Below are 26,983 nucleotides of genomic sequence, written 5' to 3'. Positions count from 1 at the left end.
ATTTCACATCCAGTAAAGATAAGTGTCAGATTATTACCTCAATTAATTCAATTCCCACGCTTGAGGGTCCCCATTATTTACCGTTATCTTTTAGGAAATTACCTCAAAAATCGAAGAGTAAAGCTTGCACGGTGCTATTTACATGAATTAGTCGACATTTATGCCTCCGTCGAGACAAACCGCAGCGCCGCGCCACCTGGCGGGGAGAGTTATTCGCCCGTTACTCGCTCCGCCGCCTCGGGCCCGCGATATCTTTTACAACTCGTATTTATTGAGCCACCCGAAATGTGACCCGGAACACCGCTTAAATTTTTACTTCGGAAATCAGGCACCTTAGAAAAATATGGTGGACGTTTCTAATAGCTTTAGAAGTTATTTAAGTCCATCGCTTACGTCAATTGCTAGCTATCATTTTTATTTTCGTATTTAAATAATACTAACTAACTAACTATTTTGGCTCAGCGATCCAAAGAGAATCTTGGTCTCCGAAACGAGAGCGTGCCACCTGTCCCGATCCTGCGCACCTTCCTGCCAGTTACTGACGCAAAGTTGAAGCATGAGATGTTTTTGTTTTTGTTTTTTGATATTCTGTCGACTCGCTACTTTTGATCATAAAACTGCAGAGTAAATATAAATAAACTGACATCAAGTTGAGTACTGTAACTGTACATCAAATCAATGTGTCTTAACTTAATATCATCTGAAATATTACTCATTAGCTCATGACCTGGCGAGAGTAACTCGCTTGTTACGTGCCTGACTGCTTGGGGTGGCTTATCGGGGTATCTTTTAAATAGCTCCTTTGTGTCTAGTCAGACCAAGAAACCTTACTAGTGGTGGTGTGCCATTTCGGCAATATGTGATGAGGGTTGAAAATCCGCTTCTATTCATGAGCACTTTCAGTTAAGACAACGTTACTGTTATAAAATCTAAATATATTTGGGTCTCTCAAGCATCTGGTCACAAAAATCTTGAAAGTGGAAGCTTTTTTTTTAAATCTATATTACATTGAGATTACTTTTCATAACAATGTTGTGAAAAATTATGTTTTTTTCACCCAGAAAATAATGAAACATCCAATTAACGGAAGGGACCCCATTATTTGAAGCCACCTTAGGACAGTTCAGTACCAGGCAGCCATGAATGTCGAGAAGCCAAGCCGTTTGTCTCCGGCGCACCTCCGCGCGTCCGATTTATGGCACAGTTTTGTGAACTCTTAACCGTTACGTGATCTGCTTCCGAATCCAATTTATGCCCTCCATGGGAAAAGTTGGCGACGCCTATTCTTTACGACTCATCTCTGCTCTGAGCCAGACTTCTATCGACCTCGTGAATTGTTTTTCAATTTAAATTCAATGTATGTAGCCAAGTTATTTTAAAACTTGTTATATTTATCTTTGTTTTGTTATTTTATAAGATCGAAATGAATTAAAACATGATTTTTGGTGTTGTACTGGAGCAAGAGGTTACCTAAGTAAATAGTTGCTAAGCTGATAAAGTTAGTCCTTTTTGTGTCTGAAATCATAGCTGAATTTTACATTTTTGTATCTAAATTCAAGCCCCTTTGTACCTAACTTTAAAAAATAAATATAAAACGGTTTTGTCTTTCACAGTAGATAGACTACTTCCTAATCTTCCTATCCTACTCTTGCCAAAATATATGAATGCACGGCTTAAACATTTTATTAAACGTCGCTCAGCATAATTAAAACGAGGAACAAGAGACAAATGGAGTGGAAGCCAGATGACCCAAACAAGCAAGGGGTTCTACAGTCCTAACAAAATACATCCTAAATAATTACCGGCCACAGTCCACCCATTCCCGATTTGCGAAGCTTGTTATTTATCGAGATTTGTTTAGTCAATTAGTTTGAAATCTAAAAATCAATAGGTACTGTTGAAGTTCCAGACAATGTAACATAGAGTATTTTTCTATTTATTTATTTTTCTTCTTAAGTTAAGTTGTGTAATATACATAAAAGTAAAATACAAAACATAAAAAACAATAAAAAATACATATAGTTAAACACATTATAAAAAAACCTAACCTAGGGTGCTGCCAGTAGCGGCAGGTAGTCAGGGCCGCAGAGTGAGGAACCGCCGAACTATACGCACCGTGTCCAAAATTACCGCCTTCTGCATCTGACCCTTGATCCAACCACCCAGCGAGAGTATTCTCTCAAGCCATGAGCTACATAAATAATTAAGTACTTATACAAGTTTACACGTTACAATGGATTAACATTACTACAAAATAAACAAGTACACTTCAGTAAGTACGGTGAGCTCTTTCATAAATATTATTACTTATCTGTCATCAAGACAATTACGTAAAATACTGCTGTAATGCCGCTTTGATGTATCTGAAGGAGACTGTACCTGTGTTTTTGGGCTTGCGGTTCCTACTAAGATTTCTTTTTTTCATAATTTTATTTGCTAAACTTAAGGGAAAATAAAGGAAAAGCTATGACATGGAGGTCTCGGTATTGAATATAGTTGTTTATTATATATCCATTTATTATCATTTTTGCATTATTTTTTTTAACATTTACACCAAAAACATTACCCCATCGCCCAAACACAACGCAACATCCGTAACGGGAGCACTCCCGGTCACCCGATGGGCATTTAGTATTATTATTTATTGACTTCATTCACCCCGGATTCACTTCACCCCACCCTCCTCGCAAACAAATCGGAACAAGTAATTATTAAGAATATTGCAAATACGCTGCCCAACTTTATTAGAAATTTTGGGTATATGTAAATAGGCTTTTGTATAACGTAGTACCTACTTCTGTAAATGCTGTACCATAGTATTATATGCATTGTTTAATTAAAACTTGATTTGTCCGAGCTGAATATTAAACTCAATGAGGTTTCAAGACTGTTTCTTAGAATATTTCTGTAAGTAATAAAGTCTACTTATTTTTGATTGGTTGATGATACCTTGACGAGGGTTTGACTATAGATGATGGTAAAATAAGAAAATTGTATTGGGACTAACAGGCCAATTGTAGTGTACCTACACCATAATGTAAATGCACGTAAATTTGGTTATCGTGCATCCCGCTCGTGCCAATACATGTACGGACAAGTACGAGCGAAATGCACAATTACTGAAGGACATTATTCAGATATGATTCTGATGTCAGTGTACGTCCGAATTGGCATGTAAGCCTTTGGTAACTTTATTGAAAAGTGACTTAAAAGGCGCCACCGAATATGGGTGTCATACTCGTAGCCTGCATCACCAATGCATCGTAACAATAAACAAACACACACAATTTGAACGCACATCGGAAATCGAAGGATTTGTAGTTTTGTTATTTCGCACGGGAGATCCTTTTGTTGCACGGATTCGCGTTAAATGGGAGGGAAGTTAGTGTAGGGAGGTGTTCCATCGGCCGAATCGAACAATCTTTGTTTCCTAAGGCTATGCAAGACAACCAATGTCGGTTGACACGTGGAATTGTATAACCCCGTCCGTTTTTCACTGTTTTTATCAAAACTGGCGGGGGCAAGGGAGGCCTCGGATAGCTGGTGGTCGGACCGGAACGGTGCAGTCCACCCCGGCAGGCTGGCTGCGAATAAATCAGAATCTAATATGGTACGACAAGATTGCTAGAGTTTTCCGTCTTATTGAGCCTTCTTCCTTTGGAAAAATCGGAAGCTTTCGCATGAACGCGTTAAATTAATTCGCATTTTAAAATAAAAGTATCACTGCAATACGTAAGTAGACATAACAATCTTCAGAGCGTGTTTAGCTATCATACTAATATGTATGCTATCCAGTATTTTCTAAAATCATTAGTATATCATTAACTTGAATACCTAACAATGCCTTTGGAAAATAATTTGTAATCAACACCTAACTACATAAATATTTTCGTCAATATTTTAATTGTCAATAGACAAATTTTTTTTAACGAACTCAGCCGATTCCTGTTGGAGTTCACATGAAATCCTAATTTAAAAAAACCGACCAAGTGCATATCGTACTTTCATACGATATAAAAAGCCATTGTTAAAAGTAAACAAGCTTATAAAAATGATTGCTAAAGTCGATTAGTTGAATCAAATGATATCCAAATTATAATAGCAACTACACGCGAATAAACGGAAATGTATCAGTCTACTTAGCAAATACTGCAAGACGGGTGCGGCGGCCGAATCGCGCGTCTGCGGCCGGCGAGGAATTAATTCCATTGATTGTGCCCGCCTGTAATGAGACGGAGGATTTCATGGAAATTCAATACGCGGCTAGTTTAATACGTCTTCTTCACATATAAAATGAAGTGTTGAATTTGTTAAATTGATCATGAAATAATGTATATAAATAAACTAGGCGGCTTATGACCTTCCTGTAGAAGCCTCTAGGAGTCATGTATTTATGTCTAAATGTTTCAAACAAATATATGCTTAGATAATACTGGACTGCTATTCACAGAAATCTTCATATAAAATTACCAATGGAGTAAAATAAAGCCAACAAAACGACTCTTTCATTCCACTTTTTTATCTTGTATATTCTTTAAACATCATCTGGTGTCTTTCATGGGCACTATATCCTTTCTAGTTTGTCTATATATATTTTATATGACCAAAAAATCGAATGAAAGTAAATTTATGACATAAATTAGGTACATACGTACTGTTCTGTAAATTAACCGATTCAAACCGATTCACGACTTATTTTTATACTGGTAACAAGCTTTCTTTTTACCTTGAAGTTCTTATCCTTTACATTTCGTTTAGCAACATGACTTTAACCCTTTTTAATTGGCCATCTTAATCTGCCAGCCTTTCATACCAGCCAGTCACTGCGAGCAGCTCTCAAGCGCCTCAGTGAGCATGCATGGACCAAGCTCGTACTTTGACGTGTGTGTGCCTTATTTCATGCTCCATGGCACATCTTATCGCCCGCGGTCGGAGCAAATTATAATTACTAATGCTCGCATGCTCAAAGCTGTTGTTTTTGCGGTTTGAATTTTGGCATATTAAATCTGTTTTGCTGGACTGATGCTGAAAGGGTTGTGACGGAAATTTTATAATGTACGCCTCTAAGCAATTAAGTTTGCTTGCAGTGTTGCAGGGGGTGAAAAGGGGGGTAGAATTTACTATGGAAGTGGTATCTGGAAATATTAATTCTACGCAGACGAAGAAGCTTGTAACTAAATAAAGTAAAAATACTTGAGTATGCATAAATAATCTTAGAACATAGCCACGCACCAGTACAAAATCAATTGCGACATTAATCCCCGAAAACCGCCCTCGATTGACGCCGATTCAGCATCTATCCACGATTAGACAAATGGCCCTCCAAATAACGGAATTACCTTAATCGAATAGTTGTTTACATCGTGTCACGGCGCGCAATTAAAATTGTTTCAAAGACACTAAATCATTCGCGGGAAAGTGAACCATCACGGTGCACGGGTGTGCAATAAATTTCCCAATTATAAGGAAATTCCTGAACCACGCCGGGATAAAATTAAATTAATTACCTTGGTACCGCGAGACGTTAGTAAATTACATAGCTACCTTTTTACCGCCAATATAATTCAGTTTTGTTTTAGGCAAATGTTCAAAACAAACAAACTTGTAGGGATAGATGTAGATTAAGTACTTAATAAAAAAAAAGCTTCTTTGTCAAGCATTCCAGTTTTTTTTCATTTACCGTGATTTGTCTGACAAACAACACATGCTGTAGGGAAGATAAATTACGAAAATCCTGTAATAAGGGTCGTTATTATGCCGCTATGTCGCGAGTGTCACAATGTGTACACATTTCGGCACTTAGCTTGTTAATTTAACGATGACTGTCGCGCTGCCATCCGTCATCGCGGCGACTGTCGTAGGGCGTATTTGCTTGCGTGGGACGAAAGGGATAAGAAACTAGCGGGGTATAATCTGCTCCATGAAAAACTAAGTTTTCGTGACCATTAAGCTTCTAGATTTCTACATGCAGAAAATTGCAGCAATCGCTCATCTATATCATAAGGGGTAAATACTAGTACCTAGTAGTAGATCAGACATTTCCTGACATAAATAATTTCCAATTAGGAAAATATAATTACTTACTCATGTTTAATGTATTAGCAGACGTGAGGGCCGATTTAATAATGGTACTATATGTAGTATGTAATGGTGCTTTCAGTAAGGAAGTAAACAGACAGAAACATCATTAATATAATTCGTTACACTCGCTCATCGCTTGACAAATGCAATTCTCTTGCTTTGACTCCTAATTGTAAGATCATCCCGCGGAGTGAACGGGGTGACTGATTATACGACGATGAGTCGCGATTTTTGCCGCGAATGGGTTAAGTCAAGCCGTTAGTTGGGAAACTTTTCAATAGATGCAAAGGAATTCCACTTAATTTTAAAGAAATTTGTCTTATTACACGCCCATGGCTTGCAACTTTTGTTAAGACTTAGGGGGCCTAAAGTTTATTAGATATACGAATACATATACGGATTTTAATGCATTGTTCTAAAAAAATCCATGTACGCATTTGTTGACGTATTTATTTAATTAATGTATTTCTCGCGTTACTTGCATCATATTCATATTACTTACGTTAAAGTCATTGAACCACACTTTTTTGTATTACCTTTCTGGTGGTAATACTAGCGGCCTTCGATAATTCGACATATAAACGAAAAAAATATGTTCTGGTTAACCGTAAAAGTTCAAACATAGGTATTGTTAGAATTTGCGGGTTGGTAAGCTAAACAGCTCAGGTTGCGAAGTGAAACAAAGGTCGGCCGATAATTGGACGGGGTCGGTCTGAATGCGCGCTAGACGAGACTTAATTGAGGTTTTCGAGTTGGGCTAATTCGCCCCACCTTCGATCAGCTCCCTGGGGCTGAGGGTCCAGGAGCAAAAGGGTTAAGTGAAGTGCGGTGAGACTCGATCTTTTGTAAAACACTTACGAATTGGTGCCAATTAAGTAATTATTTCATAAATATTTATTTGAATTTTAGTTTTTCAGAGATATCGTGCGCAAGCTGCACTGAAATTGAACGTATAGGTGTAAAACAGTATGTAAAAAGTTTAAAAATTCTGAATTTTAAGTATACCAGAATTTTACACGACAAGTCCCCGGGCAACGAAAATGTCCACTATGATTAAGAATTCCCTCACGTCCCGCCGAACAAAAAGTAACAACTAAATATTTCGGAGACGGTCCGATAGAGGTCGGGTGCGGATAACAAAAAGTAGGGCCGAGGCGGGACCCTCGACACCCGCGCAGATATGATAATCCCAAGTATGTAAAATAGTGAAATTTAAGGCCTTTCCATGTGAAGAATTGTGCTCGTTCGGTAGGCAAATTATTCTAATGCGGCCCTTTTATTCGAGGCACACTCGAGCCGCGGGTCGAGATCCTCCGGCACTCATTTGTATTTCAATAAAACACCACTAAGCCTATCTAAACACAGCTATGAAGCTGATATCGATAGTAGGCAACCGACCAAATGCCTACAATTTAAATAACTTGTTATTACAATGATTTCAGTCGTATTTTCTCGATTTATAATCGTTCATCCATCAATCAAGTTCTCGATGAATCAATTTGAATATATTGAACTAGGTATGGTATTCATCGAAGTCTACATAAAGTTATAGATCATGAATACAGTCGTAGGAAACAAAAAACAATTCCCGGTTCGGTTGCATTGTGCCGGTCCCCCGATACGGTCGCGGTGCATTTGTGGATATGCCAATTCAGATGTGAAAATAAAAGCGTCGTATCGCGGGCCGGATCCGGTCGTGTCGTCCGATTTGCATGGCGTGGAAAGTTCACAATCGCACGGTCATCAGCCTGCGGGGAGTATAATTCTTCCTCCGCGCGTCTTCCTGTATCTACCCTTGCGAAACCTCTTTTTGCCGGGGTCCGGCCGGCGGCACAATTCTCGATACATAAATTTTCGCGATCGGTCATCCCTTAAAAACAAGTTTAGCTCTTTATCCGGAGGAGAGTAAGTTAAAGAATGGGTCGGCCGTACGTTACCCTCCGATTCGTTACGTATTCAAATTATTTCGGCGTCCTGTTTTGGGTCCATTTGTATTGCTATGTGTACCTACAAATTCCGCACACTTTTGTTAGGGTGGTACCATTGATTTGGAACCTCTAAATAAGCGCATAAATTGTAGATGTGCTGGAGATTCGACTAAAAATAAATGCGCTGGCTCGGGCGGAATAGTACCGTAGAGGAAGTTAGTCTATGCCTAATTAATTGGCGCGTCATGTGGCTACGCTAAGACAGGAGGCCACCCCTGACGAGCCTCTAGACAGGACACCCTTCGTTGGAAAATTAGTACTCACTTGAGGCGATCCGATATCCTTTACCTTAGGATCATTGAAATTATAAGCTTCAAGTTTGACTTTATTTCGATGTGTTTTAAGATATCAGATATAGTTAGTCAAACCAAATTTGTCAGTAAATAAGAACAAAAAAAAACTATACTCATCCATTTCCTTTGCGTGCTAGTACTAGTGTAAAAGATAGTACGAGTATGATTCTCTCTGTCTATGTTAGAAATGAGACAGTCCTTTGGAATATTGGAATATTTCATAAGATAGTTCCAAACTTCAAAAAATAAGTTCTACAACTTCATTCATCGTAAATTGAATTAACTAATTTTGTACCCCCGGGGCAAGGCAAATAATTATTATGTAATCGTTTAAACAACCAACGTATGTATTCGACATTAGAGCTACATGAGTGTGTTCTCATGCGTATTAGTACAGCGGCAACGTGTTCCACTCAGCGCTCGGCTGCCTTTGTCGCCTCATCCGCGTCCACGCCATTCAGAACGACAACGAAAACTTCACCAGCTCAAGATAAAGCCGGCCGCGTGCATGCGACACACGTCTACTCTTTACAAATTCCGCGCTGATGTGGACCCATTCAAACGGCGTGTAAGTTTCGCGTGTGCGCCCGGCTGAATGCAGTGATAAGTCGCAAGTTGACAATGAGCGAATCGTGAGTTGATTTCGTATTATGCACAAAATTTCAACGGCTCTCGGGTTTTAGATTTTGTAAGGTAACTTCGCTCGTTAATAGCGATTGGTTACTTATCGTGATACTGGTGTTTTAAAGTTTTACCGAGCATGAATACAGAATGTGAGTTTTGTATTTGTGCCAAGTCAGATAACATAGATATAAGGAGCTAAGTGAGAAATTCGTCTGTATTATTTCATAGTATAGGAGGAGTCTGAGAGACTCAACTCAGCTTTAACTAAACAATTTTATTAAAAAAGTGCCAATATCTAAATAAATATTTTTCAGTATTCCAATATTACCTACGAATATCTTAAGATTTAATCACCAAAACTTTAAAAAAAATATTAGTTACTTAACCGAATTTAAACTGTTGTGAGACCTACTAACATTGAATAATTTTACCGTTTAGACTCACTTGTTTTTAGTCACTCGCGCGACATGTTTCGGAGAGCCTAGGTCTCCTTTCTCAAGCACTGACAGTGCGAGCAGCGTTCACGACGGCCGTGTATCGCGTACTGCGTGCTGCACTGTCAGTGCTTGAGAAAGGAGACCTAGGCTCTCCGAAACATCTCGCACGAGTGACTAAAAACAAGTGAGTCTAAACCGTAAAATTTTTCAATGTTAGTTACTTAACCTTAATACGTAAAATTGCCACAGCAAATAAGATTCAATACTTTCCGCAGATTGAAAAATCGCAATCGGATAACTCTTATGCTTCGCCATAACAGCGGTTGTTTAGCTAAACCCCGGCTTATTGAATAAGTGCATGAATCACCGGCGCGGTCCACTGCGTCCCCCGTATCCCATACACTACAGCCCCATACGTTTGTCCGGCGATGGGACGTCGCCGCGCTTTCCGCTATGAACATGTCATAGCTGGAATATTTTGGAAGCAGTAGGATAAAATCTCGGTTTTTGGAAAGTTTTAGTTCTGTGTCCCTGAAACTTATGTTTGACTTTAGGAGTGCGTCGCTCCGACATATGAATTTATTGTCCTAGAGACAACAAGCCATATCACTTGCACCAAACTACGTACGAAATGGACAGGAGAGGCGCATGATAATACAATGAGATTAAAGTTACATTAATTTGTACATTCGAATCGGCTTTCCGCTATTGAAACCTTAATAATGTAAATTACCCTTAATAATGTAAGTTTCATGAATTTGCATGAGATCCTGTTGCTATCCTTGACTTTACCCTTTCGAATATAGTTTTGTTCATACCTACTTCAGGTCGCAGATTAAACGCTATTTGAGCGTTTCTTTTATTTTATGCCATATTTATATATTGTGACCTTTTTTGCCACTTTTGTGTTATTTCTACTCAGAATCACGAGCTCTTTCGATCCTGATGGGATAAAAAAATGTCCCAGAGTTTTTTTCCTATTGTGTTACCATTTCCCCATATACTTTGTATGGCGGCAACAAAAAAGAAAGTTTGAAAAATGTATGGAAATTATAGGACACTTTTTTCTCCTACATATAAGGATGAAAAGGACTCGCGATCCTGACTAGAACAGGTCACAATAATAAAAATGGCAAAAAATAAAAGAAACGCTCATTTGCGTCTTAATAATGAACAATGTATTCCTTTTTTAGGGTTCCGTAACTCAAAACGAAAAAACGGAACCCTTATAGGATCACTCGTGCGTCTGTCTGTCCATCTGTCCGTCTGTCATAGCCTATTTAAATACTTACACGGTTACACACACATATACAACACAACATACTCACTCAATGTTTATAAGAAGTAAAGGACTTATAAAAAATTCACAGATTTCGTGCCTCACACGACTATCGAGCACATTGGAAATGAATCTACGGAATTCGAAAAAATATTGTAGCTGAGCGACGAGAAAGTCTGGATAAGGAAAAAGTTACAAAATAAAACTACAACGTTGAATGATAATTATTTTATTCTTAGACTAACACAAGTATCCTGGACATAACGCATGTGAACAAACAAATTGCAAAATTTCCACACGCGTATCCAAGTTTGAATAATTGTCGCCGTGGCGCATAAGTATAGGTACATATTTCATTTTTCGATTAATAAGCAGGATATATTAATGTTCAAAGTACAAGAAAATTATTACACGGCAAATCCGTAGTCAACTCGAGAAGTGGTGATCGGCAGCGGCCCATTTGCTGCAAGATATGAAATTTTCTTGACAGCAGTTTGACGCGACGAGAGATGACCATAACAGCGTTTGTCTATGTTGCACCAAACCTGAGTTCCAATAGGTACTACCAGGGTTCAGCATCAGCTATCTTGGGTAATGCTCTACCATGTGCTCATCATGACGAATCGGGTGTCTAAAACAGCGTGTGCCTATGGTGCACCAAACCTGAGTTCCGCTAGGTACAACCAGGGTTCAGCATCAGCTCTATCTTGGGTACTACTCTCCTAAGTGCTCATCAAGACGAGTCGGATGACCAAAACAGCGTGTGCCTATGTTGCAACAAACCTGAGTTCCTTTAGGTACAGCCAGGGTTCAGCATCAGCTCTATCTTGGGTACTACTCTCCTAAGTGCTCATCGAGACGAGTCCGATGACCAAAACAGCGTGTGTTTATGTTGTATTAAACCCGAGCTCCACTAGGTACTGCCAGGGTTCAGCATCAGCTATCTGCTAGCAGCCGCCAGCAACATGCTGAGGTGAGACCATTTCGTGGCACTTTTTCTTTTTTATGTTTCTCTGTATAAGTTTTTATTTTGTGTTTCTCCCTCTCCCTCTCCCTCTCCCTCTCCCTCTCCCTCTCCCTCTCCCTCTCCCTCTCCCTCTCCCTCTCCCTCTCCCTCTCCCTCTCCCTCTCCCTCTCCCTCTCCCTCTCCCTCTCCCTCTCCCTCTCCCTCTCCCTCTCCCTCTCCCTCTCCCTCTCCCTCTCCCTCTCCCTCTCCCTCTCCCTCTCCCTCTCCCTCTCCCTCTCCCTCTCCCTCTCCCTCTCCCTCTCCCTCTCCCTCTCCCTCTCCCTCTCCCTCTCCCTCTCCCTCTCCCTCTCCCTCTCCCTCTCCCTCTCCCTCTCCCTCTCCCTCTCCCTCTCCCTCTCCCTCTCCCTCTCCCTCTCCCTCTCCCTCTCCCTCTCCCTCTCCCTCTCCCTCTCCCTCTCCCTCTCCCTCTCCCTCTCCCTCTCCCTCTCCCTCTCCCTCTCCCTCTCCCTCTCCCTCTCCCTCTCCCTCTCCCTCTCCCTCTCCCTCTCCCTCTCCCTCTCCCTCTCCCTCTCCCTCTCCCTCTCCCTCTCCCTCTCCCTCTCCCTCTCCCTCTCCCTCTCCCTCTCCCTCTCCCTCTCCCTCTCCCTCTCCCTCTCCCTCTCCCTCTCCCTCTCCCTCTCCCTCTCCCTCTCCCTCTCCCTCTCCCTCTCCCTCTCCCTCTCCCTCTCCCTCTCCCTCTCCCTCTCCCTCTCCCTCTCCCTCTCCCTCTCCCTCTCCCTCTCCCTCTCCCTCTCCCTCTCCCTCTCCCTCTCCCTCTCCCTCTCCCTCTCCCTCTCCCTCTCCCTCTCCCTCTCCCTCTCCCTCTCCCTCTCCCTCTCCCTCTCCCTCTCCCTCTCCCTCTCCCTCTCCCTCTCCCTCTCCCTCTCCCTCTCCCTCTCCCTCTCCCTCTCCCTCTCCCTCTCCCTCTCCCTCTCCCTCTCCCTCTCCCTCTCCCTCTCCCTCTCCCTCTCCCTCTCCCTCTCCCTCTCCCTCTCCCTCTCCCTCTCCCTCTCCCTCTCCCTCTCCCTCTCCCTCTCCCTCTCCCTCTCCCTCTCCCTCTCCCTCTCCCTCTCCCTCTCCCTCTCCCTCTCCCTCTCCCTCTCCCTCTGCCTCTGCCTCTGCCTCTGCCTCTGCCTCTGCCTCTGCCTCTGCCTCTGCCTCTGCCTCTGCCTCTGCCTCTGCCTCTGCCTCTGCCTCTGCCTCTGCCTCTATCTCTATTTCTATTTCCACCACCACAAGAATGCATAGATTGTCGAATAGTGCGTTATCTACTACCCTTCTGAAACAAGATAGATAGAGTTAGACCAAGAAAAATCTGCAGCGATTTTGAAAGCCCACGCAGTGCAAGTGTTATTCTGCCGTCATAATCCCGATAATTCACAACAAACACCGATAACGAACTCTGCGAAACATGAAGTCATAAATGTCCTGTGAAAAATGTCGTTCTGACTTTTTGACTAATTTAAGGTTAGGCTACAGGGCAAACCCTTAACCCGATCGTCTTTGTTTTAGGCTCAAATTGTAGCTGACTAAATTGTCCAGAGCCGTTTTTCTCAAATTTTTGATATCATTCTTCGTTTCCAAATTATCGAGCACCAAAATCAAAAATTCGGAAAAAATTGAATTTTATTTTCACTATTTCGACCATAACTTTTTTTGTTTTTGACTTTGTTGAATAATTATTTTTGCACCTTACAGCTCTCGTGATTATGCGTCTTTTGAGCCTATTTTTTAATATCATATCTTCACAACTTTCCGAGATATAAGGGGATCGCACTTTTTTGTGAAATCGGACCGTATACTGGAGCGAACGAAAAGACATTTCCAATGTCAAAACATTAATATTCCGTACAATATATACCGTACATGTACCTTTAGATGAATTATATAAATTGTTATTCCATCATCATTATATCAGCCTTTTATCGTCCACTGCTGAGCATAGGCCTCTCTTCGAGAACGCCATTTATCCCGGCCCCGAGCCAATCTCATCCAGAAGTGACCCGCAATCTTCCGAATGTCGTCCACCCAACGAGCCAACGGACTCCAATGTTAATCCATAAATTCTTTAATATGCCTTTGACTTACTGGTATATTTGAGTTTACTGTGGACTGTTTGGACGCTTTTTATCCCGCTAATGCTATCGCGACAAGCAGTATTGGACACTTTTGTCATGATTATTAGTTCGAAACGTATAATGTCTCCACGCACCGCTGGTCCGAATCCGAATTGGATTTCCGTTGAGCATTTAGTATTTTCAATAAATAGAAAATAACTTTCCAAGGATGGGTTGGTAAATATCATATTGGTTTTACAAAGTTGCTGGGGAAATCGTATGATTATTTTTTAATAGAGCTACTAGACAATCGAAATGTATGTAAATACATTTCACCTTGTTTTAAATAAGGGTCGGCTGGTTTTTTTATATGTTAATATTGACGAAATTGTCATGACAATTTAAAGTTTGTGACCTTGATAGCTTTCGGGGACATTGTCAAATCCTTTAAAAACCATAAAATGTTCGGAAATGTTTTGATTTTGACAATTATTTCTTTATTTCAATTGTATATATCACTGTAATTAGTTTGAAAACAGGATCAAAAATACATTAACACGACATACACTAGTTATATGTAAACAAACTCTATTGTCGTTTCCTGTTCAGCGTTTTTAGGGTTCCGTACCCAAAGGGTAAAATAAAAACGGGACCCTATTACTAAGACTCCGCTGTCCGTCCGTCCGTCCGTCCGTCTGTCACCAGGCTGTATCTCATGAACCGTGATAGCTAGGCAGTTGAAATTTTCACAGATGATGTATTCCTGTGTCCGCTATAACAACAAATACTAACAACAGAATATTATAAATATTTAAGTGGGGCTCCCATACAACAAACGTGATTTTTTTTCGTAATGGTATGGAACCCTACTAGCGCGAGTCCGACTCGCACTTGGCCGGTTTTATTTTTTTATATGTGTAATATTGACGAAATTCTCATGACAATTTCAAGTTTGTGACCTTTATAGCCTTCTGGGACATTGTCAAAACCTTGAAAAACCATAAAATGTTCGGATCTGTTTTATTTCAATTTTCAATAGAGTTAAATTCATTAGTTTTTTATTTGCTTTAGGTACCTATGTGTGTGCATATACATTGCAATCTATATTTCCAATGTAAATATCACTATAACTAGTTTAAAGACAGGATCAAAAATACTTTAACACAACTTATATGTAAACAAACTCTATTGTCGTTTCCCGTTCAGCGTTTTGTAATAATTTGTCCTAAATGTGGAATGTATGATGAAATTACAATATAAATATTTTAAACACATATCAATGCTAGTAATACCGTAGTATTTTCCTATGTCATGTTATAATTGACGACAAGGGTCTGCAGGAAAAACATTCTGCTGAAATAGTCGTCCCCAGTGTGCCGGCGCACGTGCGATCGACGCGGGTCGCCGGCGCGGCGAGACGCACAAATCATGCGACATGCGGCACACACGCTGCGACCTCTATTCGATACGCCAATAGGTCATTCTTCGAGCATTTTAAAAGTATCATTACACCAATACTTTGTAACTACACAATTTTTTTGGGTGTTTGCGTTTGGGCCAGTTTACATATTTATCATTGTATCAAAATCATAATGTTGAGTCATGGCAAAGTGATAGGACGAATAGCAAGAAACGATAGCATGATGATGATGGATGTTTGGATGGATGGATTATTTATTTATAATTTGTATATTATAATAATTAGTCGTGAAGAAAATGTTGAGTGTATAATGGTGGTCCATATGTGGAATAGAGCACCATAAGCAAACATACACTGAGAAGTTTTATTTTCATATCCCATGTTATGCATTTTCAGCAAAATCCGTCTCGCTCACCGATAGCAGTAGAGTTAGATTTAGCTCTCATGCCCGAACTTCGGCCTCACGGGGCGGCATGCGCTCGAAATTGTCAAAGCTAAACTCACTGCAGTCGTTTTTACAACGCAATAAAATATACGAATAAAAATCCGCTCGCGAACCAGCAATAAAATAAAACGCTAACCGTTTTTACGGCGCCGACAATATAATGAAATAATCGTAACGGCCGTCGACGTCATCGAATGGCCCGATAAATCTTCCTCGGGTCATATTGTCCGCAGTCCTCTTGGCAACACTTTAATATCGAGAAATATCATCTCGATAATCGAAGCGGTGCGCACTCGCCACTGCGTATAAATCACTCCCCCGCACTCGCCTGTCGTTTATTTTTTAGACTTTCCATTTCCAAATAAAGTCCCAGAGCAGCGGGCCAGCACTTCCGCCTTCCGGGGCGGTTTTTATATGATTTGTCGGCTGTCGGCCATTTCCCTTAATATTGTCAATATTTCAAATATTAATTGTTATAAATCAGGAAAGTTTTCGCCGGCGATTTTTATAGCCTCTCTCGGAATTGAATTTCTATTTAATTGTGATCACGTACGACCGTCATAATGGGCGTTTATCGTGTTTATAAATGGAAACTGAATCGATGGACGGTACTTGCAGGGGGAAACGTGTTAAATTATGTAGGTACACTTAGCGCGTCAATCCACGCACTACTTTGAAAAAGTTCCGCCCATAAAACATTAACAAGCACTCAAGAAAATTCCCGGGCGCTGCCCCGTTCGTTAAGTAGTGTCAGCCGGTAGTTTTTCCCACCTCGAACTGGCGGCTGTCCACGAGAGGCCGGAGGGTCGCTGTCAACGCGATTGGCGAGCCGATATCTCCCAGGAGTGCCGCCCCGGGCTCGCAGCCTCTCGAGCACGAAGATCATCGCAAAGCCCTCAATTAATGACAAACAATGGCAGCCCTCACGCGCCCAATTTTCAGTTGTCGCTCTCGTTTTGCGCGGTGACAGTTGGCACGGGTCAACCTCTCACGCGACGCTTATTCCCAAAGCTGTTGACTTACATTATTCCGCCCAAACAACTTACTAAACACCTACAGGATGTTGTCTTATAAAAACCGTAACGTTGAATAAATAATATGACAGACTTTTTTACGAGCCCATACAAAAACATCGCGCCAAACAATGTGCGTATACTCTGTTTGCAACACATTTTAAAACACTAATTACAATTTTACCAAACATGGTATTGTTTTGGAACTCTCAACTAACACAGTTTTCATTTTGAAACCCCGTTGAACATTAAAATCCTCGCTACAAAGCGTCATGTTAGTCCTGGAGCGTAGTTGTCCGATTTCGTGAGGCCAGATACACGAGTCTCGCGCCGCTCGCTCGCTATCGATCCGCCCCCCGCTCCCTGCGGGGGCAGAAATTTGGGAAAACTTTGAAAGTTTCGCGTCTAATTCAGGAGCACGCACACAAGCTTGCAATCAGCCCAACTGTCGCACACAGCCGCGCCGGCAGCCTTGTAATTTCTTCTACTTGATGCCTTACATTTTCAATATATCACGTGTCGACAATACCACAATAAAATTAGCTAAAGTAACGCAGAATAATGTAACGCAGTTGTCAAAGGTGAAGTTACTCTTACTTTGATACGCACGAGTCGGCAGCAGATCAAAGCTGGTGTCATTATCCATTGTGGCGTAAGTGCTTTTGAAAAGAAAACAATTAAGGAGATGAGCCGTAGGGTGACCACGGCGTCCTGGCGACAATGGCCCGGAGACGGTCACTTCCTGCTCGCGATCAAAGGGATACTTTTTCAGTTTGTTTAATGACTAACTGAATGGTGGCCATTCATTTAATCTAGCTAAGGAAAATGTTTCTATTCGTTATTGAATAGGTACTGCCATGCATCAATCTCAATCTCAACCTTTAATATAAACCATTTATATCCACAATACTCTTTTACAGAATATTTTCATGAACATCATCATATCATAATAATCGTCACTTGTCGTATATTGTTATTTGTGAAAAGGCCGTATTCAAAATACAATTCATGTTCATGATAGTACCTAAGTATGCACACCCTTGAAGGTTATGAAATTATTCTAATAAATATCCTTATTCGCAGAGCGCGATCGTAAAACGTTTTAGATCCTCTGTATTGTTTCGTCTTTGTATCTATTTATATTCCACCCGTTCCATTCCATCTATGAAATGTATTTTTCATTTCCTCGTTAATTTATCGCGGGCATAATTTTTAAATATCCTTTGTCGTCACCGCCGTTAGTAAACAGGCTGTTTGTGCCGCATATAAAGGAATTCCATTCAGCGGGAGCCTTTTGCGGGAACAAAAAATTGGGCCGCTAAATAAAAACAAAACCGCTTTGAAAGCGCAATTAGTGTGATTTAATGGCCATTTAATTATATTATAATTAATGTGATATTTTAAGCTTTTCTTCTTTTTTTTGCGGTTTATCTTTAAGGTGACAAATCAATTTTACTAGTAAATGTATACAGAGTGTATTACTAATGTTTCCTTTCACTTTAAAATACTTAATATCAATATTATTTAATATCAATTGTTAACACAATTTTTAATATCTATTTTTAACAAATTACTTAAAATCAATTTTGATAAAAAAACATATCAAAACACATCTTAAATCTCTTATGACTAAAAATCAACTGAACATTTTTTCTTGTTTGTTACTGAATTAATCACGTAACATAATCACAATATAATATAAACAATTGACAATCCCGCTCATGGCCTGCGTTTGTAACATTCTAATTAACATTCCCATTAGTGTAATGAAAGTGTTCTCTTTTCGTGTTCACATCGTATGATTAACGCGAATTTCGTCACTCGCGTAATGAAGACAACTTACTCCTAATTTTATTATGTGAAAGATTGTTTAGGAATTTATGATTGCAATTAGAGATTACTATTTACTAAAAAGTATGAAAAATATTTAAGCGTTGCTTGATTAATTAGTTGATTCGTTAATCACATTTAATGCGTTGTCTTCACTTGCTCAATGATACACATGATTTATTACATATTTGCTGTGATTGCATGTCGTTTTGCCCTTGTATTGACAGGTTATTTCTCATCACAAGTAAAAGACTTAAGTCACTTTAGAGTTGATGATATAAGACTGAAACATGACAATGAAGTGAATAAAACCAATTTAAAACTTGTGAGTTAAGAGCCCATCAACGTGCACACTAGCGCCACAGCTAAATAATCGTGATTATTTAAATTTAACGAAAGATATTGAAAAAAGGGGGCCGCTACGTACTGTATTGTGTATTTAAGTAGGTATCTTTTGAATACATCAAACTAGTTTTTATGTTGCTGGATTCGTCGACCTAGGAACTCAAAACAAAAACGTAGCGGCCCCCTTTTTTCAATATCATTCGTTAAATTTAAATAATTACGATTTGTTAGCTGTGGCGCTAGTGTGCAACTGTGCACGTTGATGGGCTCTTAATGACTTTTCGTTTTCGTGGTAAACTTTTTTTAAGTACAATAAAACAAATCACTCAAACATCAAAATCGAACTACCTGACAAAAGTTTTTTGTTGGTTGCATTTATTTAATCATAACAAAATAGCTGCCAAAAAAATTATATATTTTAATTTAAAAGTTGCCGATTTATTTTCATGGCGGTAGGAATCAACAGAAATTAAGGAATCCCGGTAGCGGGGGGGGGGGGGGGGCACAACTAATAGCGGGTTCTTAATTAAACGACGCCGGATTGAGCAGATGGCATTGCAAACATTAAAAGGTCACGGTGTAGGAGTTTACTTAAGTACTTTTATAGTTAAAAACCGGGCAAGTGCGAGTCGGACTCGCGCACGAAGGGTTCCGTACCATAATGAAAAAAAAAACAAAAAAAAAAGCAAAAAAAAAAACGGTCACCCATCCCAATACTGACCACTCCCGACGTTGCTTAACTTTGGTCAAAAATCACGTTTGATGTATGGGAGCCCCATTTAAATCTTTATTTTATTCTGTTTTTAGTATTTGTTGTTATAGCGGCAACAGAAATACATCATCTGTGAAAATTTCAACTGTCTAGCTATCACGGTTCGTGAGATACAGCCTGGTGACAGACGGACGGACGGACGGACGGACGGACGGACAGCGAAGTCTTAGTAATAGGGTCCCGTTTTACCCTTTGGGTACGGAACCCTAAAAATAACCTATTAAATATGCCTTAATGTGTATTGAAATAGTAGTAGATAATATACGTATTCTTGTTAAGGAAACCGTGGATGGCTAGTTTAATTATCACAATTAGACGAACAGTTTAGCAATACTATTTATTGGGTAATCATCAATATATTTTTCACCACACCAGCTCGAAAAGGCTTACTTTGCACTTCAACAACTGATCGCAAAGTTGCATTTTATTCACATATTTTAAAGTAATGAAATGCAAATTGTGAGTTGTTTTCTTATGTTTGCTGGTAGAATTGACTTTTAAATTATGATTTTGGGTGATAAATATTTAATAACATTCATTTGGATTTGATTTGGTTTGATTTTGTTTGATATTTTACATTTAATATTTGCTTCGGGTTGGTGTGGTGAAAATTTTTGTGTTTCACTATGGGGCAAATTTTGTTTAACCCGCGTGCTTTGAAACCCTCGCAACGCTCAAGAATCTTTCGCTTGCTCGGGTATTAATATTAGCACGAGCGGTTAAACAACAACTTTGCCCCCTTGTAAAACAAATAACTATTTTCATCATAATAATAGTTTACATATTTTTGTCTAATCTGCCTAGATGATAAAAAGGGAAAAAAAAATGATGAAAGAACAATGTTCCTGATTTTAACTCCTTGGTCGCGAAGCCCTTCAACTATCAAAATATTATATGTTTACCTACATCGCTAAGTCTTAAAATTACATAAAGGCCTCGAAACAAGACCGTGACTTTATATGGTTTCAGTTAAAGTTTAAGCTTAAGGACAAAAACACTAAATATATATATTTTTTGCTGTTTGATGTAGATACGGTCGCAAAGGAAACTTGGAGGTTGATTGTGAAATCCAAACGAAGTTATCCGTCGTTTTAATTTGCTACGTGGCTTTTCTTTTCAAGGTCCCTTCCAAACCAACCGAAGTTATCATTTTTTTTATACTGTACTTAGATTTCTTTTACAACTCCTACAAGAAACAAATAATTTAAGGATAATTTTAAAAACTGAAGTGGTTGCATAAATACATATACCTAATAATACCTATGTGATTGAAGATTAACAATTTTCCCAAGAGCGGAACCCATCTAAAATGAATTTATCTTTTTCAGACATTCGTAGGCACTCGTAAAAAAACTGTTTATTTTAATAATGCTTTAGACAACGTCAATCAAACAAACAAATTATTGACGATCATAATGTAAATTCATATAGATTAGCGTAAGAATAATTTATACTGTAATTTATCATTATGAAATAAATAAACTAAACTAAACTAGTGCCTTCATTAATCAATAATTATCGTTTAATTTATTTCGATAGGTTTTTTGTACGCCAGCAATACTACCAATAGATTACTAGAGTCTATGGGGAAAGAGAAGAGTCGTGGAATGTATGGGGCCCAGTACATTCCACGACTCTTCTCTTTCCGAACAGACTCTAACACGAATGTTCGATACTCCGTCAGATAAGACGGGGCTTGTGTAAAAGAGCGGTGGCAACAAATAAAGCTGTTAGCTGGCATCAGCAGTCGGGACACGCCACGAATCAGGCGTAGCGCCGTGGATTGAGCAGAATGTTACTTAGTGTCAAACTGTTTACTGTATACTTTTTGGAGTGTACTGTACTCTAAATATGTTTACTGACGTACATACTTATCATACGTAATTACTATTTACTCCAGATAAGAAAAGCGAGATTAAAAGTATTTTTATTTTTTTAAGTAGCCATGTACATTATTTAGCAGTACATCTACTCGTATTTTTGATACATATATTTAGCCTTTCAATCTAAATGAGAAAACATAATTACATTTTGTATTTCCTCGTTCACTATATGTCATGTCTATTTTTATAAAAATTTAAGGCACTTAAGTGTGTAAGTACTTATTTTTTTTTTAATTCGTGTGTATTTAATTTAAAAGACATAATAGCCTAGTTAGTCTACTTACATAGACCAAGCTACTTAAAATAATAGAAAAAAATACTTATAACCTCGCTTTTCTCACCTACTTACTATGTATTTAGTAATTACATAATAATATGACGAGCAAATAAAGACGTCAGTAAACATATTTAGAGTAGGGGAGATCGAGGTGAGTTGTGACAGAGGAGAGTTGTGACATCGTCGATTTTTTGGAATATATTAACTAGAAACTAGGTCGCAATAGCGTACGTTTGTTAGCTCGTAAACTGAACTAACAAACGCGCGCTATGCGACCTAGTTTCTAGTTAATAGATTCCAAAAATCGACGATGTCACAACTCTCCTCTGTCACAACTCACCTCGGTCTCCCCTACACTGCCAAAATACTAAATAGTCCACTCCTTTCATTTCCTTGATCTCATGTGTCCCGGTCCACCTCACAAGAAAACCGACTCAAAGTAATAAGAAAAGGTAGAAGTGCCCCATTGAATGATAACACCGCTCCTTTGTCCCGCCGTCTTGACGAATCGAATTAAAAGGCTTACTGTGTCTACGTGACAGCTCGACGCTCGACCCTCGGCGTTTGAGCGTTTTTGTCTCAGCCAAACTAAAATATTACAGGCCATTCACTAGCTCCGAGGGGCTATGGAGGGATCCGCTACTCGAATTTGTACTCAATTTTTAACTCTCCCCGTTAATTAAGAGCTCCTCTTTATTAGCGACAGTCTTAATGCGTTAATTGTCGAAATGCAATCTCGGAAGCGGGACTTTTTAATCATTCAAATGCGTCATATTTTAATTTGGGGAAAGTTTCCAGTTTAAGTGACAGGGATTGTACGCCCGCTAATGGAATTTGTAAATATTTTTCGTGATGAATTTCAATGTTGCTTGTGGAACTTAATTTTGTTTCTTATTTTTTCTAGTAAAAGATCGTGACACTAATGACATCGTGTTTGTTTCAGGCATCCCTCCGGCACCGAATGCCTTCGCCGTCCGACCAAGGTAAGTCGCGTTTACCCAAAAAACAACCTATTTGTCCGCAAAAAACCACTTCCCTTGTAAGACATCTTAATTATTCATTGCATCCCACGACGCCGTCCAAGGCGACTCATAAAAATATACTAAAACGTACACGCACATTAATGAGGGCGGTGCAATATTTATACACAAGCCACCCTAATTGGTGGGGTGGAGAGTGGAAAAAATGGGCAATTTCACGTAATGTAATATGTATATTTAAGGTGAAATTCCCGAAGCCAGCGGTTTACTCGTGGTACTTATTACACGACGCCACTTCAAACGTCTTTCCGCTGCGCTGATGAGCGCGCCGTACGGGAAGTCACTCTACTTACTCGGGTGAACAAATCTGCAAAGAATGTTTAATATATCTAGTTAGGTACTTCTGTATTTGACTCGGTGTCAAATCTTGTTTTTTTACACTTAATTACTGAAAAAAAAGGCAGGAATGATCTGCTTATTTGGATCATAAGTTATTGCGTACAATTTCATTCATTGTATCATGTTAGTCATGTGCACTAAAAATAATATTCAAGTCATACCTATTAGGAGTTTGTTAGGTTAAATACCTTATAGTTTTTTTTTAGTTTATACATATATTGGCACTGGTATATGTATTTAATTATGTACCTAAGAGAAAACGCGCTAATGTCTAACCTACACAATAAAGTGCGAAGTAGAGTAGCCCAAGCACGTCAGTGGCGTAAGTAGCCCGGATTTTATTTTTTCAATATGTTTAGGTGCTCGCTCCCCTCGCCACAATTTCCTCTTGACGGAAACCCTCAATCTAATGATACGGCTCCGTTAAAAAACACAAGGAAATTTAATAACGCCACCACCAACCAGCCTCAGCGAAAACAAAGAAAATTTAATTTCAACGATTCCCACATGCTCAATATCGCTGAGAAGTTGCCCCCTTCAAGAAAATGCACGCAAATTAAAAACGCCTCCGCGAAATTTATTTTGAAGGGAAGTTTAAAAAAAATGTTAGGATAATTTATTTGCACGGATGTATCAATACAAATCCATATTACCTAAGTGTCATCATTAACAAATAATGACCATTATTAACCAATGGCAGTGCCAATTATTATTTATAAAAAGGTTTACAATTTCGTACCATCTCTTGTAGTTTATTTTTAGATAAAACAAGACATTAATTGCTGGAAAAGTAAAAGTGTTTACTAGTATAGCTAATTAACGCAGAAGTCCCCACTCAAATGCAAAGTGACCGACTAAGGGAAAACCCGACAAGTGACAAAATGCGCATATCACGTAACGGGACCGGTGGCAGTAATAGCCGGAACAAAGCAGCACATTTCAAAGGTAAGCAAATTAGTTCCGCACTTAATGATCCGACAAAGCGCGTAAATCTTTTTAAAATGCGCACCCGCTGTTTCCTTCCGTAGGGTAAACAAGGTAAAAAAATATTTGCATAAGCCCCCGCATATATGCAAATGTGGCCCGTGCGAGGAAAGGCGGTGAAAATTGTATCAAATTGTACCAACGACACGTAGGCTTTGCGGCAATTTGTCAAGCGAGCAATAATTATTTTAGCCCCTCCTCTGTGAACGGAATACTATATGCTCCGATTTGGTAAAGAATATTAATATGTTTAGAAAAATGGTGGCATTTCTCCAAACTTTATATATTATGTCAAACGTAAATAATTATGTATTTTCATGAATGAATGTGTTCGATACCTTTGGGTTCAATTGGCGTAAAGGACATTTTGGCGAAAATTAGTTATATTCCATATATATACATTATATGGTATATAATTAATTTTCGCCAAAATGTCCTTTACGCCAATTGAACCCAAAGGTATCGATATGTAATTTCTGAATGAAGTACTGCAAAAGACAATAGCAGAAAATCATGATTTTACACTGTTATTGTTTCTAGAAAATCATTCAGATATTAACTGCATGATACACAGACACCACAAATATCAAATAGTTTTAGTCTCTTTATTAGCTTCCAACTAGAATTTAAATTTTACGTAAAGTTAGTTTGAAGATGGTTTAGAAATAAGTCTTCTTATTTCTGAAGTCGATAATATTGGTTAAGCCTAAATGCAATTTATGTACACAAAAAAGGGGAAATCCGTTTAAAAAACCGGACGTAAATTTCCAGTCAATAAATCGCCGATGGTCTGGGTGCGGTGTGATGCGCCAAGCGTATTAATTGAGCGCTGTATCGGCTTCAGGCCCACCAACTTATCTGTGCTGTGTGGCAAGCAATAATAGCCTTATTGATCAATGGTATAAGGGTAGAAGGCCAGCAATGTGTCGGTGAATCGGTGTGGGCCGCTGAGTGGACACGCGGATGATAATTGGCGAGTGCGGAATGGCGCGGAATCGCCTATATCGGCGTGGAATTGACTGCACGGACACGGAGCGAGGATGTCAGAATACTACACTGGAAACGATGTTTGCACAACGTTCGTATCGGGCAATGGACAGTCGGTGCCCTGCCATAAGTTGGGGCACGTACTGTACGAGCATATGAAGGTTTTTTTTATTGACCAGCCTACCTACACTACCAACCTTTAAATTATAAAGTCTTGTTCAGCCGGTCAACAGGGATGCACCGATCAAAATTGACGAACAAATTGGTAATTCTTTCTAGTATCATATCATAATGTACCTATACATTTTCTGACTTAGCCATAGTATTTATGCGTGATTTTTTTCTCCAAATACTCTTAAGTTATTTGTTACAATAAAGTATGATTCAATTATGATTGAAGTATCATTGAAGTACGATGTAAATAGGAACACGTTTTTATAAAATCCATAAAAATTGTAGGCTTCCTCTTCTTCGTGGTCGTGACCTCATGTCTGAGGGACGTGACTCCTATGGGTTATTCTTGCTACCACTGCTCTCCAGGCCTCTCGTAGTAAATTGTAGGCAACTACTAGTATATTACTCTTCGAGTATATTTTAGAATCAGTCTGATATAATTCTAAAGATCCAGCCAAATCTAGTTCCAACGTGCTCTGACATCTGTGCAGAGGACACACGCCTGCACGCCCGCAGGGATAAACGCATACGATTACGCGCCACAGGTGGTGTACATTTTTCACGGGCCGGCGTAATTCGGCCCGTGGCCCGTGCCCAACCGATTTGTAGTTCGCGATGCGTGTAGTGGCCGTGGGAAATAGTGCGAAGGGTTAAATATGATGAAATATTGCACCTTTCACAAATCGAATGCGTATAAATTAAACTCTCCGAGCATTTTTGACGTTGGTGAGAATGCTAATTGTCAGATATTGTTGTTTGTCACCTTATAATTCATGCATGTACGGACAAGTACGAGCAAAATGCATGATAACTTAATAACATGATTCAACTATCATTCTGATGTCAGTGTACGTTTAATTTGGCCTGACAGTAAAGTAGGTAGAACGAGCGTACTTAAAAGGTGGCAGAAGCGCGTGAGATGAGCTCCCAGGGGTTTCACTAACAACATTAACTATTCAAACTATTTAAGGTGGATTGAACTCATCATGGATTATTAAATCGTTATTTTTAAATTACTTTTGTATTGTATGAATCATAAAATGTTCGACAATGAACGACTCAACAAAGAGTCCTTAACTCCAACAACGTGAGAAAACTTGGAAAATCTTAGAACCTCAAGTGTTCAACATTTTCCCACGGTTATGAGGTCTTAATAGTGCGGCGGTCCTTTATGAAGTCGAGCGGACACAATAACGATAAAGGTGAGCGGAAAATCCGGACAATAAACCTCTGCAAAAAAGCTGAGCGGGGGCAGCAGGGCAAATAGTTCGTGAAATTTCCAAGGGCCCCTAGTAGTGGGGACTACCGGGGCACTTTACGACGGTCCTCCCAGTAAACCTACCCATTACGTTGGGTTAAAGGATCGTTCTACTCGAGTTATAAAGATGCCGAACGCTCGGCAAGATTTGTTGCCGGATGGATGCAGAAGGGTTGGGTCGGTTGGCATTATGATCATGTCGAGTCAAGAGCTCGTGTCATTTCAGCGAGTCAACACCGTGCGATGGAGAGGGCTTAGCGCCGAGTAGGAAAATGTGAAGCTTGGCTTGTGAATGGGATTTATTTGGATTATCCAACTTCTGATATAGGTACTTCATGCAACTTCAATATTTACAAATTGGCTAACATATTTGTGTTTCAGTTAACTAAATATTAGTTATACGCTGCTCTTTCTATGCTTAAACCTAAACAATAATTAGCACAGGTCCTAT

At 39.5% G+C, this 26,983-nt stretch overlaps 1 protein-coding gene across 7 annotated transcripts in view; it reads left to right on the top strand.

Annotated features, from left to right (window-relative positions):
* The window catches only part of LOC134792759 (myelin transcription factor 1), a 303,293-nt gene that overhangs the window by 137,467 nt on the left and 138,843 nt on the right, over positions 1–26,983 (top strand). For all 7 annotated transcript variants that reach the window (XM_063764068.1, XM_063764070.1, XM_063764071.1 and 4 more), the window contains exon 3: positions 22,694–22,733. In XM_063764068.1, coding sequence (XP_063620138.1) covers positions 22,694–22,733 — 40 coding nt within the window. The remainder of the gene's footprint in view (positions 1–22,693; positions 22,734–26,983) is intronic.

The sequence above is a fragment of the Cydia splendana genome, chromosome 8 (genome assembly GCF_910591565.1).
Source record: "Cydia splendana chromosome 8, ilCydSple1.2, whole genome shotgun sequence".
NCBI classification, from domain to species: domain Eukaryota; kingdom Metazoa; phylum Arthropoda; class Insecta; order Lepidoptera; family Tortricidae; genus Cydia; species Cydia splendana.
The sequence above is the reverse complement of the archived record's forward strand: the minus strand, read 5'-3'. Positions and strand labels throughout refer to the sequence as shown.